At 40.9% G+C, this 15,898-nt stretch overlaps 1 protein-coding gene and 1 long non-coding RNA gene across 5 annotated transcripts in view; both read left to right on the top strand.

Annotated features, from left to right (window-relative positions):
* Positions 1-6,333, top strand: part of vegfab (vascular endothelial growth factor Ab) — a 42,336-nt gene extending 36,003 nt beyond the window's left edge. For 2 of the 4 annotated variants that reach the window (XM_034161750.1, XM_034161752.1), the window contains 2 exons: positions 1,562-1,705; positions 5,617-6,333. In XM_034161750.1, coding sequence (XP_034017641.1) covers positions 1,562-1,705; positions 5,617-5,719 — 247 coding nt within the window. In that variant the 3' untranslated portion in view covers positions 5,720-6,333. The remainder of the gene's footprint in view (positions 1-1,561; positions 1,706-5,616) is intronic. The other 2 variants (XM_034161753.1, XM_034161754.1) reach the window with 1 other exon arrangement.
* A 712-nt stretch (positions 6,334-7,045) lies between these two features.
* On the top strand, positions 7,046-8,423 carry LOC117502678. Its single transcript, XR_004558381.1, has 2 exons — positions 7,046-7,460; positions 7,612-8,423. It is a non-coding gene; the product is annotated as an uncharacterized LOC117502678 (long non-coding RNA).
* The last annotated feature ends 7,475 nt before the right edge of the window (positions 8,424-15,898 follow it).

A 15,898-nucleotide genomic window follows, 5' to 3' on the forward strand; every position in this document is an offset into this window, starting at 1 on the left:
GTTGCAGCTACACTCTGTGCTGTGTTGTTTTGAGTCCACCCATCCGCTCCGCCTGGGACACGAACTCACGATCCATGCCATGGGAGGTGGACTGTCTAACCAGAGGGCTAAAACCCAGGGCTCTGGCCTTGTGACCAGAAAATCCTTTTGAGCTGTTGGGAGTGAAGATTACTAACTACATATGCACAGCGATTCCTGCTGGCCTCCGTTGCATAGCCTTTCACTGATACCTAACTGACTATAACTACCACGTCTGGATGATTCTCCTACATTTTTGTGTAGGCTATGGTATACCGTGTTGTTTCGTCACCATAGGTGGTACCAAAAACCTGCTTAGCTCATGGACAATGTTATTTCTTAAGCTTCCCTTTTTACTAACTTTTTTTTTTGCTAATGCAGCTTGAGCAATGCTTTATGTAATGTTATTAAACCAGAGAAGTGCGGCAAAGTCAAGATTATCATCCGTCCCCCACCTCACATGAGAACTTAACCCATCTCCTTCCCTCCAGTTCCTGATCTAATCCACTCCCAACTTCACAAGCTAGCTGTTATCACGCGCATTACTAGGCACAAGTAGCCCCTAATGTCCCGTCAGATGATTGATAATGATGTGTTCAAAGACACTGGATGAAAACAGATGTTAGATTGGCTCTTGTTTGTAACTTGAACCTTCTTCAGAAACACAACAGAGATCCACCAGCATGGCCCTGCAGACCAGCTCACACTATTCTGCTATCTGCGTTGGAATCGCGGGGACTCTAATCACAGTCCTTGTGTTCGGTGTTGAGTCTGCGTCGCTTTGCTGTGTCTCCTTTTCCCCCCACTCCCCTACTTTGTTCTTTTCGTCTTCCTCCAAACATGAAAAGGTTTTGCTGTTCTGTACATAATGCTGGTACTTTTTATGTAACATGAAGATAGGTGAGATGGCCATCTTGCTTTTTTTGCTTTATGGATTTTCTTTTGCAAGTAGTGGTTTTGTGTCTTTATTTGCTGATGATGTTGTTCTCTTGCTTTTTTTAGTCAGCTGAAACTACAAAAAGCACTCATGTATGACTCCCGTTTCCTTGCTGCTCTCAATGTGAAATATGTGTTTTTACCCGAGCCCCCACATTATCTGTGTTTAATATTTTCATTGTCACTCGAACCCCTTTGTGTTTCTGTTACTGTCGTCTTAAACTTTCACTCAATAAAATGGCACGTTTCACTCCGGAGTACCCAAGCAGATCCTCGAGTCTTCTTTGTCAGAGCAAGAGGTCAACGTGACGCATGACGCTTGCTCATTGCATGTCTTAACACATACAAGGCATTTACAAACTGTCCAATCAACAAGGATGTGTTTGGTGGGGTCGTGAGGACGGGTTAATTTCCTGCTTGGGTATTTGCCTGCTCTGGGGGAAGCTGTGTGCCACACTGCCCGGGTGTCACATGCAGTATGACGGGTCGGGCAAAGCAAATGTGGAGCATATGAAAAGGTTGACCCAAGCTCGACCTTTCTTACGATTGGTAATATTACACCGTGATAATCTACCTCCCTCTTCTCTCTGTCTCCATCTCTGTCAAGTGTGTGTGACCCATGTTGTGATCACTGCTCCCCGAGGAGGAAGCGTTTGTTCGTGCAGGACCCCGTGACGTGTCAATGTTCCTGCAAACATACAGGCGAATACTGTAAAGAACGCCAACTAGAGCTCAACGAGAGGACCTGCAAGTAAGTATACTGCTTTTTGTTCGTCCCGCAGGGTTGCTTGAGTCAGGTACTATCATCATGACAAGTCAAATCTAATACTATACAACTGCAAGTTAAACGACAGCATGGTGCTCAAGTCTTCAGCTACAGGCTTGTTTCCAGAAAGTGACTTTTGAGTCCTCATACCTGTGCTAAAACCTCTCTGTCACTTTTCCCAGAAAGCAAAATTGTTCCTTTGTCTCCTCAATAGATTCCTTCCTGGAAACAAACTGAAACAGAAGAGTCTTGGAAATTTCCTGAATCTTTCTAATAGAGTTATTGTTCGAGTCATTGCAACTCAGCGACAGTCAACAAATACAGTGTGCAGTGTAACCGGAAAGTATTCACAGTGATTCACTTTTTCCACATTTGGTTATGTTACAGCCTTATTCCGAAATGGATGACATTCATTTTTCCTCTCAAAATTCTACACACAACACCCCATAATGACAACGAGAAAAAAGTTTTTGGTTTTTTGTAGATTTTTGTAAATTTATTAAAATAAAAAACTAAGAAATCACACGTCATAAGTATTCACAACCTTTGCCGTGAAGCTCAAAACTGAGCACAGATGCATTCTGTTTCCACTGAACATCCTTGAGATGTTTCTATAGCTTAACTGGAGTCACCCTGGGGTAAATTCAGTTGATTGGACATGATTTGAAAAGGCACACATCTGTCTGCATATAAGGTTCCACAGTTGACAGTGCATGTCAGAGCACAAACCAAGCATGACATCAAAAGAATTCTCTGTAGACCTCTGAGACAGGATTGTCAAGGCACAAACCTGGGTAAGGGTACAGAAACATTTCTGCTGCTTTGAAGGTCCCAATGAGCCTCTATCATCCGTAAATAGAAGTTCAGATCCAGCAGGACTCTTCCTAGAGTTGGCCACCCGTTTAAACTGAGTGATCAGGGAAAAGTCAGGGAGGTGACCAAGAACCCTATGGTCACTCTATCAGAGCTCCGCCATTCCTCTGTGGAGAGGGGAGAACCTTCCAGAAGGACAAACATCTCTGCAGCAATTCACTAATCAGGCCTGTATGGTGGAGTGGCCAGATGGAAGCCACTCCTTAGTAAAAGGCACATGGCAGCCCACCTGGAGTTTGCCAAAAGGCACCTGAAGGCCTCTCAGACCACGAGAAACAAAATTCTCTGGTACACTGAGACAAAGATTGAAGTCTTTGGCGTGAATGCCAGGCATCATGTTTGGAGGAACCCAGGCACCATCCCTACAGTGAAGTATGGTGGCAGCAGCATCATGCTGTTGGGATGTTTTTCAGCAGCAGGAACTGGGAGACTAGTCAGGATTGAGGGAAAGATAAATGCAGCAATGTACACAGACATCCTGTATGAAAACCTGCTCCAGAGCACTCTTGACCTCAGACTGGGGCAACGGTTCATCTTCCAATAGTACATGACCCTAAGCACACAGCCAAGATATCAAAGGAGTCCTTGAGTGGTCCAGCTAGAGTCCAGACCTGAGTCTGATTGAATATCTCTGGAGAGATCTGAAAATGGCTGTGCACCGACGCTCACTATCCAACCTGATGGAGCTTGAGAGGTGCTGCAAAGAGGAATGGGTAAAACTGCCCAAAGATATGTGCACCAAGCTTGCGGCATCATATTCAAGAAGATCTGCGACTGTAATTGCAGTAAAAGTTGCATAAACAAAGTATTGAGCAAAGGGTGTGAATACTTACGAACAGGTGATTTCTTAGTTTTTTAATTTAATAAATTCGCAAAAATTAAAACAAAACCTTTTTCATGTTGTCATTATGGGGTGTTGTGAGTGGAATTTTTAGGAAAAAAAATGAATTTCTCCATTTTGGAATAAGGTTGTAACATAAAATGTGGAAAAAGTGTGGCACTGTGAATACTTTCTGGATGCACTGTAATCGTCTGAACATTGAAGTTATAAATGTATATTACTTATACAGTTATTTTTGTTATTTTCCCTGAAAAAATAAAATAAAATAAAATAAAAAAATCATATGAATTACCTGACTGGTCGACTAGAAGAAAATTAGTTGAGTAGCCTGGTACCAGTTAGTCATAGTCAACTATTGTGACTTTGTCATCCCAACCCTAGTTGTTGTTATGGGAGGGGGGGGGGGGTGTACACTGAAAAAAGAGCATGTTAGAACCAACTTAAAAAAAAACCTGAATGAATTAAGTTGTTTGAACTTAAGTTTGAAAGTTAAATAAACTCAAACTTACACACTTAAATTCAAACCACTTAATTCATTCAAGTTTTTACAAATTTTAACACTTTTTAAGTTGGTTCAAACATGCTCTTTTTTCAGTGTATAAATAGTGGTGAAACAGGTTAAAGCTGATTGCATAGGCAGTGCAATCACAGCCACTGAAGTGTGGAACTCCAAACGAGTTGTTACGGGTGTCTCAGTCCCTCCCGTCAAGACTCTCCTTCATGTGGGATTATTGAAGTTTTGAGGATTGTTTGCTTTTTACAACTTGCCATTGGTGCATGTGTGTATTTCCATTTCTTCAACTGTGTTTACATAGTAAAGGTTAGTGGCTAACGGAAAGCCAGAATTTCAATGAAAAAGTAGCCTAGCAATAATAATAATAATAATAATAATAATAATAATAATAATCAAGAAACCAATGATGGATGGCGACCCATTCAAGTCTTACACTCTCATTTGCTTCACACTACATAATCTGTGAATAGGCACCAATGAGCCACGGGGCCTGTATAAAACATTGTTTTTCACAATGTTTGTGAATTCTAAGCCTTAGTGCCTTGTAAAAGTGATGATTTTCAGTTGTGTGTGGCAAAAAAAAGCATGCAATCCATTGCATTGTTTTCTGTTTAAATCAGTTTGTATTATGGACAGATAGTTTCATTTTGAAATTAAGTACAACTTTTTTTGTCTAAACAAATTAAATTTGATGTTAAAGCAATTAAACCCGTAGCAGCCCAAGAGCAGAGACTATTTTTTTGGTTTTGTTGATATATAATTGGCATTTGAATATTGTGTATGCAAAACTGTGCCATAAAACACTGTGATGTAACTGTGTACCATAGAATGACCATTATTTTACACTTGTACAGTATTAATGTATACATTATGACATGGTTGGTGGCAGTGGTGGGTACAGATAACCTAAAAGTTAACTTTGGTATCCACTAATCCACCAACTGAACAAATAACTATGTTAACGCTAAACCGATTAACTGCTACAACATTTAGCTGAAGATAATGCTAACCATTAACTTTAATATATGAATTTGGCTTTGGCTTAGATTTTTTTTAATTCTAAAACCTTGAAAAACAAACTCAAACAACTGAAACTTTAATATTTTGAAGCATATGCATTTAGCTGAAGATAATGCTAACCATTAACTTTAATGATATGAATTTGGCTTTGGCTTAGATTTTTTTTGGTTGTAAAACCTTGAAAAACAAACTTAAACAAGTGAAACTTTAATATTTTGAAGCATATACATGGACTTTTCCCAAAATATTTAGCCTGCCATCACCAAGACATATATAAATAATTAAATGAAGAAATTATTGGATTAGCATGTAAGCTACAACAGGAACAAATATGTGTGATTTTTCAGGTTTGCAAATGTTTTGGGTTGTTGAACTTGAATTAAAAAAATAAATATCTAAATAAATTGTTAGCTAACGTAAAGTTAGCCAAATGAAATTTTATGGAAGCTAATTGGCTTGCTAATCCGCTAACGAAACAGTTAGCTATGCTGATTAGCTGTGAGATGATTTTCTGAGCCACCACTGTGCCAGTGTTCACGCTCAGTTCGAGGCTCTAAAATGCAACAGAAATGCAGATCATTACTTTTATGCACCATAAGCGAAGGTTGTTCTTCTTCCAATCACTTTATTTATTTATTTATTTTGTTGGACTTTCTTAGATGTGACAAGCCAAGAAGATGAGAGGGGGGTGCACCAGATGGACTCTATGAAGGACTTATCTGGAGATACTTCACAGCACTTTGACTTTTGAATGGCGAGCTCTTCTTTTCTGTGGAAAGCATTCCCCTCGGACGGAACTGAGAAAGAACTTTTAAAAAAAAATGACGGAAGAGATTTCCTCCCACTGTATGTCTCTGTGTGTATATAGATCACAATTTAAAAAAAAAACAGAATTGTTATGCTGCTACAGAAACAAGAAAAACTAAACCCATCATTTGACAGAAAAGCAAGCATCCACCACGTGGTTTTTGCATTTTACTTCTAACCGGCTTACGATGCAGGTGTAGTCTTGATGTATGCAATTTCTTCACTGGATATGAGTCTACTGTGGTTGTGTGTCAATCATAAATTACGAAACCTCTCAATCGATGACATATTTATCTGGTAAAGCATTGGGTGAGCCTGAAGAGGACATTGAAGCGTTCTCCCTGACATAACGGATGGATTTTCATCAGGCGGTGTCTGCTCCTGGAAAAGCAGCACCGGGATTTTGTGATACCTTACCTCTGAGGAAGGTGCAGGACTGATCCAGACAACATTCGCAAATATTGAGCTCAGCGTGCAGGAAACTTTGCAGTGCCACATACTTTTAAAGGGATACTGGTTATCATTATATTAAACTGTATTGTATGTGTGAGCTGAAAACCACTGAAGACATCCTATATACTGTATGAGTAGTTTGATTCCATTTGAAAAACGGTGCCTCACAACAAGGTATCAGGCGATCCTTTGAGTGCTTTTTAAATTATTTTTGTTTTATTTTGCGGGAGAGGGGATTGTTAAAGTAGTATTGCTAGCAGTCAAATATAAAACATGTTGATATATATATATATATATATATATATATATATATATATATATATATATATATATATATATATATATATATATATACACACTTTTTTAACTTGTAAATACTTAATATCTCTACAATAGTCCATTTGAGGTAATTTATAATGTTATTTAGTATTTCTCAGTATTCGGTCTGCTTCCCATATTTAATTTATATATGCAGTGTTATCTACTGTCCAATCTCTGGTGTGTAAGGTCACTGATGGATGCTTGGTGTGGCAACATTCTGCTTTTGTAAGAAGCAAAAATCAAGAAAAAGAATCAAGTGTGTTAACATTCCCTAAATGGATGATTTGTACTGATTGAGTCAGCCCCTCTTGTTTAACATTGTGGGTTCTGTGTAGAATTTTGTACGTGTGTCTGTTTGTGTAGGTATGAAATTTAGACATAACTGTACATCTTTGTTTTGTCTATGAGGGACCATGCAAGCCATAATTACTTCTTCGACTCTCATATATATATATTCTCCACCATGTACACATTAATTGGTCATCTCACGTATGTGTACTTCTCTACCTTGCGTACGTATCTTGTACATCTCACGTACGTATGTTGTACATCTGCGTATATAGCTTCTCCATCTTGCATATGTATCTTCTCCATCTCTCATACATATCTTCTCAATGTTGTATACATGTGTTCTCTCTCTCACGTACACATAGACTTTATTTCAAGCATTCTATCATATACGTATATGTGAGAGTAAATACATATTTTATGGATAAGTACATAGCTTGTGCGTGTCACGTGTGTAGCTTCTCCATCTTGCATATATATATCTTCTCCATGTCTCATACACATCTTCGGACTCTTGTGTACATGTGTTCTCTCTCACGTACACATAGACTTTATTTCATGCATTCTCTCAAATACATATATGTGAGAGTAAATACATATATATGGATAAGTACATAGCTTGTGTGTCACATACGTAGCTTCTCCATCTTGCATATATATCTTCGAAATCTTGTGTTCATGTTCTCTCTCTCTCACATACACACAGACTTTATTTCATGCATACTCTCATATACATATATGTTGGAGTAAATACATATGTATGGATAAGTACAGAGCTTGTGCATCTCGCATACATAGCTTATGTGTCAGGTGTATGTAGTTTCTCCATCTTGCATATCTATCTTCTAAATCTTGTGTACGTGTTCTCTCTCACACATACGCATAGACTTTATCATGCATTTTCTCATATATGTACATGTGAGAGCAAATACGCTTGTGCATCTCACGTACATAGCTTGTGTGTCTCACGTACATACATATTTATCTTCTCCATATCTAATACATATCTCCTAAATCTTGCATACGTTTTCTCTCACGTACAGACACATATAGACTTTATCTTGTGCATTCTCTCATATACATGTGTGTATGAATAAGTGAGAATACATTTCTGTATGTGAGAGTAATAAAAAAAATAATTGTGGCTTGCAGGACCACTCACAGACAGTTGGTATTAGTTGTATTTCTCAGTCATGCAAGATGCAAATAAGAATGAACTCCTGCTAACAGTTCGGCGTGACACAACCACACCGCTACCATCGTTTTCATTGAATTATTTTGTCTCTTCTTCCTCATTAACATGTGTTTCTGTGTCTGTGTAAAGTGGTACGCATATATTTATTTTCAAATTATATTGTTTTTATATAAAATAAGCAAAAGGTTGCTGTGTTGTGAATGCTGTGTTTTCAAGCTATTTAATTGAGGCTACGTGAGTTTTCCGTGTGTGTACAGCAAGGTGATTCTCATTGAGCAAGAACCCCTGAAGAATGTACTCAGGAAGTAACTAGAAGCAAGAGATTCCTGAGGGTTTTTATGAGAGGCAGGAAGAAACCCAGCCTCGTGAATAAAATTGCACTTTGAAGGAAGCAGTGTGCGGTGCACCATCTTTTAGCGTATACAGCTGCAGATGCCAACAGAGTCGAGTCGAGTCAGGGTGCACGAGGTGTTTCCACACGTAGCCACATCCATCCCATTACAGAACTGGTTTCGGTACTGGATGGTAACCTCCCAGACAGACAGCCGGTCCGTCCCCAACCTTATTGAGTAGCCAGCTGTTTTCCAGTTAGTGGGATCCCTAACACTGAGACACCCAGATGGTGGATCACACCCAGACAAGCGTTGCACATGTCCAAAATTGTTACCATCAAGGTCTCACAAACATAGTGTAAGATAGGAAGCACTAGAACCCTAAAGACTTGGAATGTCATTCTCCAACAAAGGTATTGGCATCACCAAACACCTCTGTCCCGTCACCTCATGACTCCATAGGTTCTTCCCAGGCATCTCTCAATCTCAACGGACCCAGAGAGATGAATGTGACGGTCAAGCTAAGTGAATCTCTCTAAATCTGACACCTTCACCGCATACAGATACATCTGATGGCTGAATTTAGGATGTCATTGAATGCCTGGATTTTAGTCTTGATTCAGGACAATTGTAAGCCCACTCAGGTTCTCATGGACTCTAATCATGGCATCTATGGATTCCACAAAGATGGCCGCATCGTCCGTGAAGTCAAGGTCAGTAATTCCAAACCCACCACCCAGTCCATGCAAACACTGAACAGAGTAGGAGCCACAACACATCCTTACAAATGGCAGAATTCATAGGCAAGAAGTCAGAGGCTCTGTACCCCAGTCCACACAACATTCTGGAATTCACTCCCAGAGAGTAAAGTAGGAATAAATACACATTTCACCAGTACAAAGGATTAGGCCCGTTTCACATTTGAAGAAGAATCTCCATATGTAAAGCTAACAGCCATGAGTGGAACAACAAATGCATTTCAGTAAAGTAGTCCTACATAAGTGTTTATTGAGTTAGCCACAATGAGATACAATTGCAATCAAGTATCTTAAGGTCTTGTTAATGAGTGATGGAAAACTGGAGTAAGCATGAGGCAGTCCTGTGGCACAACTGTTGTAGTGAAGAAGCAGAACCAGAAGGCACAGCTTGAAATTCATCAACTAAGCTATGGCCATCAACTCTGGGTAATGCCCAAAAGAATGAGATCATGGATACAACTGCCTGTTATGTGTTTCAAACTGGGTGGCTTGGCTCACCTTCAGAGACAAAATGAAGAGTTCTCACAGCCAGAAGGAGCTCAGAGTATAACACTGGTTCTTTACATTCAAAGGACCTAGTTTCACACCTCCCTCAGTAGGGTTTTCAGTATGCATTCAGTTAAAAGTAGGAATAGACCAATAATCGATTGGGCCGATAATCTGCATCCGCTGATAATCCCTCTGGGTACTCTGTAGAGATAGACCGAATATTGGTCGATGCAGATAATTGGCTTGGCTGATACTTAGCCAATATCGGCCGAGCCGATTATCGGTCTATCCCTAGTTAAAAGATAGTTGGCCTACATTATGGCAAAATGTCTTTAAGACAAGTGACACATGAGCATTAACGTTGCCTGTTCCAGCTGCCAGGGTTCTCAGTACTGAGGCCACTGCCCACAATGATTACAGTCAAAGGAGCCCACCACATGTCCATAAAATCATAACAGATGTTCCCTCAAAATCCAAGGATCCTTCAGTTAGCCCTAGTACCCCAGTTACCCAGTTCTTGCCTTACGTTATCATCCTGATCTCACAACTATGAAGTAAGAATGGAAGCACCCAAATGCTAAACAACTGGACATTTATTCTCAAGTAGTGATACTGGCATTGCCAAACACCAATGTCAGTAAAGCGTACTGGCAAAAATGTATCAATTGTACAAAAAATGGTGCTGGACCAAAGAAGACCCAGGTGTAAGACCTGTTCAGTTTTGCTTGAATGATTTGCTTGATGTCTGTGATATTATTTATGATGCTATATTTCACAATGATCAATGTGCGAATGTGTAGGACCAGACCAAAAATGTTCCAAGGTCTCGTGTAGAGCAAAAATGTAGATTCAAATTATGTCTGAAACCTTGTTATCAGTTCAGCAAGCCAGAGAATAACTCAACGGTCCATGTTTATTCAGAAATAAAAGTCTCCGGTAAAGGCAAGTTTTGGTTCTAATTTAAATTTATTGGGTATTTTTATCTGTGTTGCTACTAATCATTGACAACCAATGATAGAACATGGTTACAGTTAAGCAAACTGAAATTTAAATATGATTGGCTCCATGCAAACAAATTCTCCATTTGCATAGACAACAGCAAATAATAGTATCATGATACCCAGTTAAAACTATCAAACTAATAGTTTGTCTGAGTTCCGTTTTATCAGATTAGCATTTCGTGTGTCCGTCTTTGGGGCATGAAAGCAAAGAACAGTTTCAGCAACTGAGGAAGACATTTATGACTTGCATAGTGTCACTTAGCAGGTGCTCATCTCTCGAACCCTATAGACCGAACTGAACCCTTGTGATTGGAGAAGGCATTGGTTGTTTTGAAACTACCTCCCTATTCAACTCATTGCTAGCAGCTTCCCAATGGATTAGCTACTACTTGGCACTAATGCTGCCATGCTAAAGCTCTTCTCTTCTGTGCTCCTTCACTGACTCATGCCCTTTATGTGCATGCCTAATTGTATGGCGTACCATAATCCTTGTAAATTCTAGGGGCCCCTTTCACTTGGTAAAACACCTCGAGGAATGCTATAAACCTACTAATCTGAGATTTGCGACAAACACTGAGAGCTATCCTGTTAGAAAGGTATCATGAGTGAACAGTACTGGATTCATTATTACTTACAAAGAAATGCTCTATATGATTTGTACTGAAATCAAGTCTGGGAACACTGGGAGCACTGGTACCACTGGTACCGGGCTTCGCCATATCCATGACACCACAGAACCGCCTTGGGTCCTGGATTACAACCACCCAGGCAGACAACCAATCCATCCCCACATCTCTGAAGTAACCATTTGTCCTCCACAGCCAGGTGAAGCATGGGTGTCCTCTTGGCCTTCTCCAGTCATTGGGGTTCTCAACACTAAGACACCTATGTGCTGGATCATGCACAGAAAATGTTGAAGCTGACAATCCCTCACAGTGCAAGTGATACTTTTCATCTATGCAAGTGATACTTTTCATGTTAGTCTACCTAAGTAACCATTTGTTTGATACAAAGTCATTCCAGCAGTCCTTTGGGAGGGACATCCAGTCGTCACCTTAGGTTACTGGTTAACATCCAAGTCTCACAACCATACAGTAAGACAAGTAGGATCACATGGACCTTTGTTCTCCTGCAAAGATATTGGCAATCCCAAACACCTCTGTCTAGTGAGTTCATGATTCCATAAGGTCTTGGCACAGAAAATTTTGAATCGGACACTCCCTCACAGTGCAAGTGATACTTTTTATCTATGCAAGTGATACTTTTTATCTTAATCTCTCTAAGTAACTATTTGTTTGATACAAAGTCATTCCAGCAGTACTTAATGGTCCTTGGGAGGGACATCCAGTCATCACCTTAGGTCACTGGTTAACATCCAAGTCTCACAACCATACAGTAAGACAAGTAGGACCATTTGGACCTTCGTTCTCCTGCAAAGATATCGGAATTGCCAAACACCTCTGTCTAGTGACTTTGTGACTCCATAACGTTTTTCCAGGCACTTCTTAATCTCAAAGACCGAGGACCCAGAGGTATGAATGCATTGCCGAGATGAGTGAATACCTCTACAATGTCAACACTTTCACCACATATAGATACATGTCTAACTGAGTCAAGAAAGTCGTTAAAAGCCTCGATCATTTTAATTGAAGACAATCACAAACCCAGACACTCTGATTCCTCACTCACAAAGATCACAGCATTGTTCTCTAAATCAAGGTCAGTATAGCTCTCCTTTCATACAAAACCCAAGTCACTGATTTACACAACCCTACCCAACACTGAGTCCACACAAGCATTGAACAGTATAGGACCCAGAACAGATCCTTGAGGAACGAGCTAAAACATGCCGCTGACCAACACCAGTTTTAACTGGGGTTTAAAGTCTCTGTCTCTGCCCCTTACAGCACTCACAGTATCTGCGTATAAGCTGGCGAGGATGTCCAGTAACTTCTTGAGGACTCCACTAATTCCTAGGTTGTCCCAGAGAGCAGTCTGATCAACTAGATCAAATACTATGAAAATCAACATAGTCTGTGAAGAAGCACTGTCAGTGTTTAGGTTTGCATTCTGTGAGTTCACGCAGGGCTGGAATGCGGTTGATGGTTGACTTCTTGTGCATGAAACCAGACTGTTCTGGTTGCTGAGCAGCAAGTAGCTGGAAATGAATCCTATGAGAAATAATCCTTGCAAGTACCTTCCCTAGCACACAGAGCAGTGCGATATGTCTAGAGTTGGTACAACCCATACGATCACTATTTCTTTTCCAGGCTGGGACAGTAAGTCCTTTCTTCTAGTCTGTATGACAACACAAGGAGAATATCATCTCTATCTACCTGGAGGAGCTCAGCTCCGATGCTGCAGATACCTGAACCTTTTCTTGCCCTCAGCTGTTTCACAGCCTTTGAGATCTCATCAACACCGGAGATGTCTAACATCCTAGAAGGAGGATGAGCATTAGACAATTGCTCAGACTAGTCGGCTCAATGTAACAATGCTGAACTGTCTTCCACCATGGCTACAATGAATCCTACACACTGTAGATTTAACTGTTACATATATATGAACTGGTTTCAATCTTACAGTACCAATTAATTTCCCACTATGGGATGGACTTGTATTGCTCTCAGGCTTATTATTTAGTTTTCTGTCACACTGTGTTCAGTAAAACCAATTTCACTGAATATGACCCTCTTAATCTTTATGAGAAGATTGCCAGACAGGGCTTTTTTATGTCCTTTTTAACAGTAAATCAAAAAAGCAAAACTGATACCTTCGTAAAAGTGACATTTATTTATGATCATTGCTGAAGATGCTGAAGATCAAAGGTCCAAACTGCAAAGGCGCGAAAACGATAAGGAACCTCGGTCATAAATTTTGAACTTGCAACCGACGTGCAGCGAGGCAGGTTAGCCCTTCCCGAGATGTTTCGGGTTATGTGCTCACTCACACGTACCACATGTTAAGACGTACGAACTATATTTACAGCCGATTGTGACACTGAAAAATGCCGACCATGAGTCATGAGGCAGGAAACAGAAGGAGGTGCCAAAGCAAATAATCCTAAAATCTCTTTAAAGAGGGATAAGTGGCCCGGGGTGGAAAAGAGTCTAATTGAGCCGAAGTGGGAGAAGAAAAGAGGATAAAACCAGAAAGGAGGTGCTGAGTATTATAGAAAAGAATTAAGTGGGTGGGCTGGAGAAAGGTAGAGAGCTGAGAAGTAATTGGATCACTTTCCAATTTGGAACGCTGAAACAATGATTTAAGGCATTTGTTTAGTCATCATAATGTTATTATAATCATTCCCATCCTTTTGAATTTTGCTCTGAAACCAGAGACAGCAGCAAACAATCTGCCAGCAGATTTACATGTTATGTCATTGGCAGGGTCCTATATTAATTGCATTTTTCCATTTATGTGAACGGTCTATCCAGATGTGGTTTGCACCCGCTCACCCCTCTGAATCCAGCCTACAGTCATTACGACAGCTTCTCCATTCACAACAATTATCGTACCTGTGTTCGCATTGGGAAATGGGACTTGCAGTCTTGCTTGAGTATTTTAACAGAGCACCACATCTTTGGGTTTGTCCATTTGTTCCCATAGTCTTTTTTTCAGATTTTTGGCTCAATTTCAACCAGACTTGGTATGTGGATGTATGTTGACCCCCGAAATTCCCTCTAAAAGTAAAGGAATTTGATTTTCAACCCAATTTGGACCAAATATGGCACATGGTATGGTCGATTCAAGAACTGCTTTGGCAAGGTCAACCACAGGTGACTTATTTGGGTGAAGGTTGAGATCATTGCAGTCAACCCTTACTGTCTTCATGTCCACGGGTACTATTACCTACTATATACACTCAACAAAAATATAAATGCAACACTTTTGGTTTTGCTCCCATTTTGTATGAGATGAACTCAAAGATCTAAAACTTTTTCCACATACACAATATCACCATTTCCCTCAAATATTGTTCACAAACCAGTCTAAATCTGTGATAGTGAGCACTTCTCCTTTGCTGAGATAATCCATCCCACCTCACAGGTGTGCCATACCAAGATGCTGATTAGACACCATGATTAGTGCACAGGTGTGCCTTAGACTGCCCACAATAAAGGCCACTCTGAAAGGTGCAGTTTTGTTTTATTGGGGGGGATACCAGTCAGTATCTGGTGTGACCACCATTTGCCTCATGCAGTGCAACACATCTCCTTCGCATAGAGTTGATCAGGTTGTCAATTGTGGCCTGTGGAATGTTGGTCCACTCCTCTTCAATGGCTGTGCGAAGTTGCTGGATATTGGCAGGAATTGGTACACGCTGTCGTATACGCCGGTCCAGAGCATCCCAAACATGCTCAATGGGTGACATGTCCGGTGAGTATGCCGGCCATGCAAGAACTGGGACATTTTCAGCTTCCAAGAATTGTGTACAGATCCTTGCAACATGGGGCCGTGCATTATCCTGCTGCAACATGAGGTGATGTTCTTGGATGTATGGCACAACAATGGGCCTCAGGATCTCATCACGGTATCTCTGTGCATTCAAAATGCCATCAATAAAATGCACCTGTGTTCTTCGTCCATAACAGACGCCTGCCCATACCATAACCCCACCGCCACCATGGGCCACTCGATCCACAACATTGACATCAGAAAACCGCTCACCCACACGACGCCACACACGCTGTCTGCCATCTGCCCTGGACAGTGTGAACCGGGATTCATCCGTGAAGAGAACACCTCTCCAACGTGCCAAATGCCAGCGAATGTGAGCATTTGCCCACTCAAGTCGGTTACGACGACGAACTGGAGTCAGGTCGAGACCCCGATGAGGACGACGAGCATGCAGATGAGCTTCCCTGAGACGGTTTCTGACAGTTTGTGCAGAAATTCTTTGGTTATGCAAACCGATTGTTTCAGCAGCTGTCCAAGTGGCTGGTCTCAGACGATCTTGGAGGTGAACATGCTGGATGTGGAGGTCCTGGGCTGGTGTGGTTACACGTGGTCTGTGGTTGTGAGGCTGGTTGGATGTACTGCCAAATTCTCTGAAACACCTTTGGAGACGGCTTATGGTAGAGAAATGAACATTCAATACACGAGCAACAGCTCTGGTTGACATTCCTGCTGTCAGCATGCCAATTGCACGCTCCCTCAAATCTTGCGACATCTGTGGCATTGTGCTGTGTGATAAAACTGCACCTTTCAGAGTGGCCTTTTATTGTGGGCAGTCTAAGGCACACCTGTGCACTAATCGTGGTGTCTAATCAGCATCTTGATATGGCA

This window comes from Thalassophryne amazonica, chromosome 21, assembly GCF_902500255.1.
Source record: "Thalassophryne amazonica chromosome 21, fThaAma1.1, whole genome shotgun sequence".
Lineage (NCBI taxonomy): Eukaryota > Metazoa > Chordata > Actinopteri > Batrachoidiformes > Batrachoididae > Thalassophryne > Thalassophryne amazonica.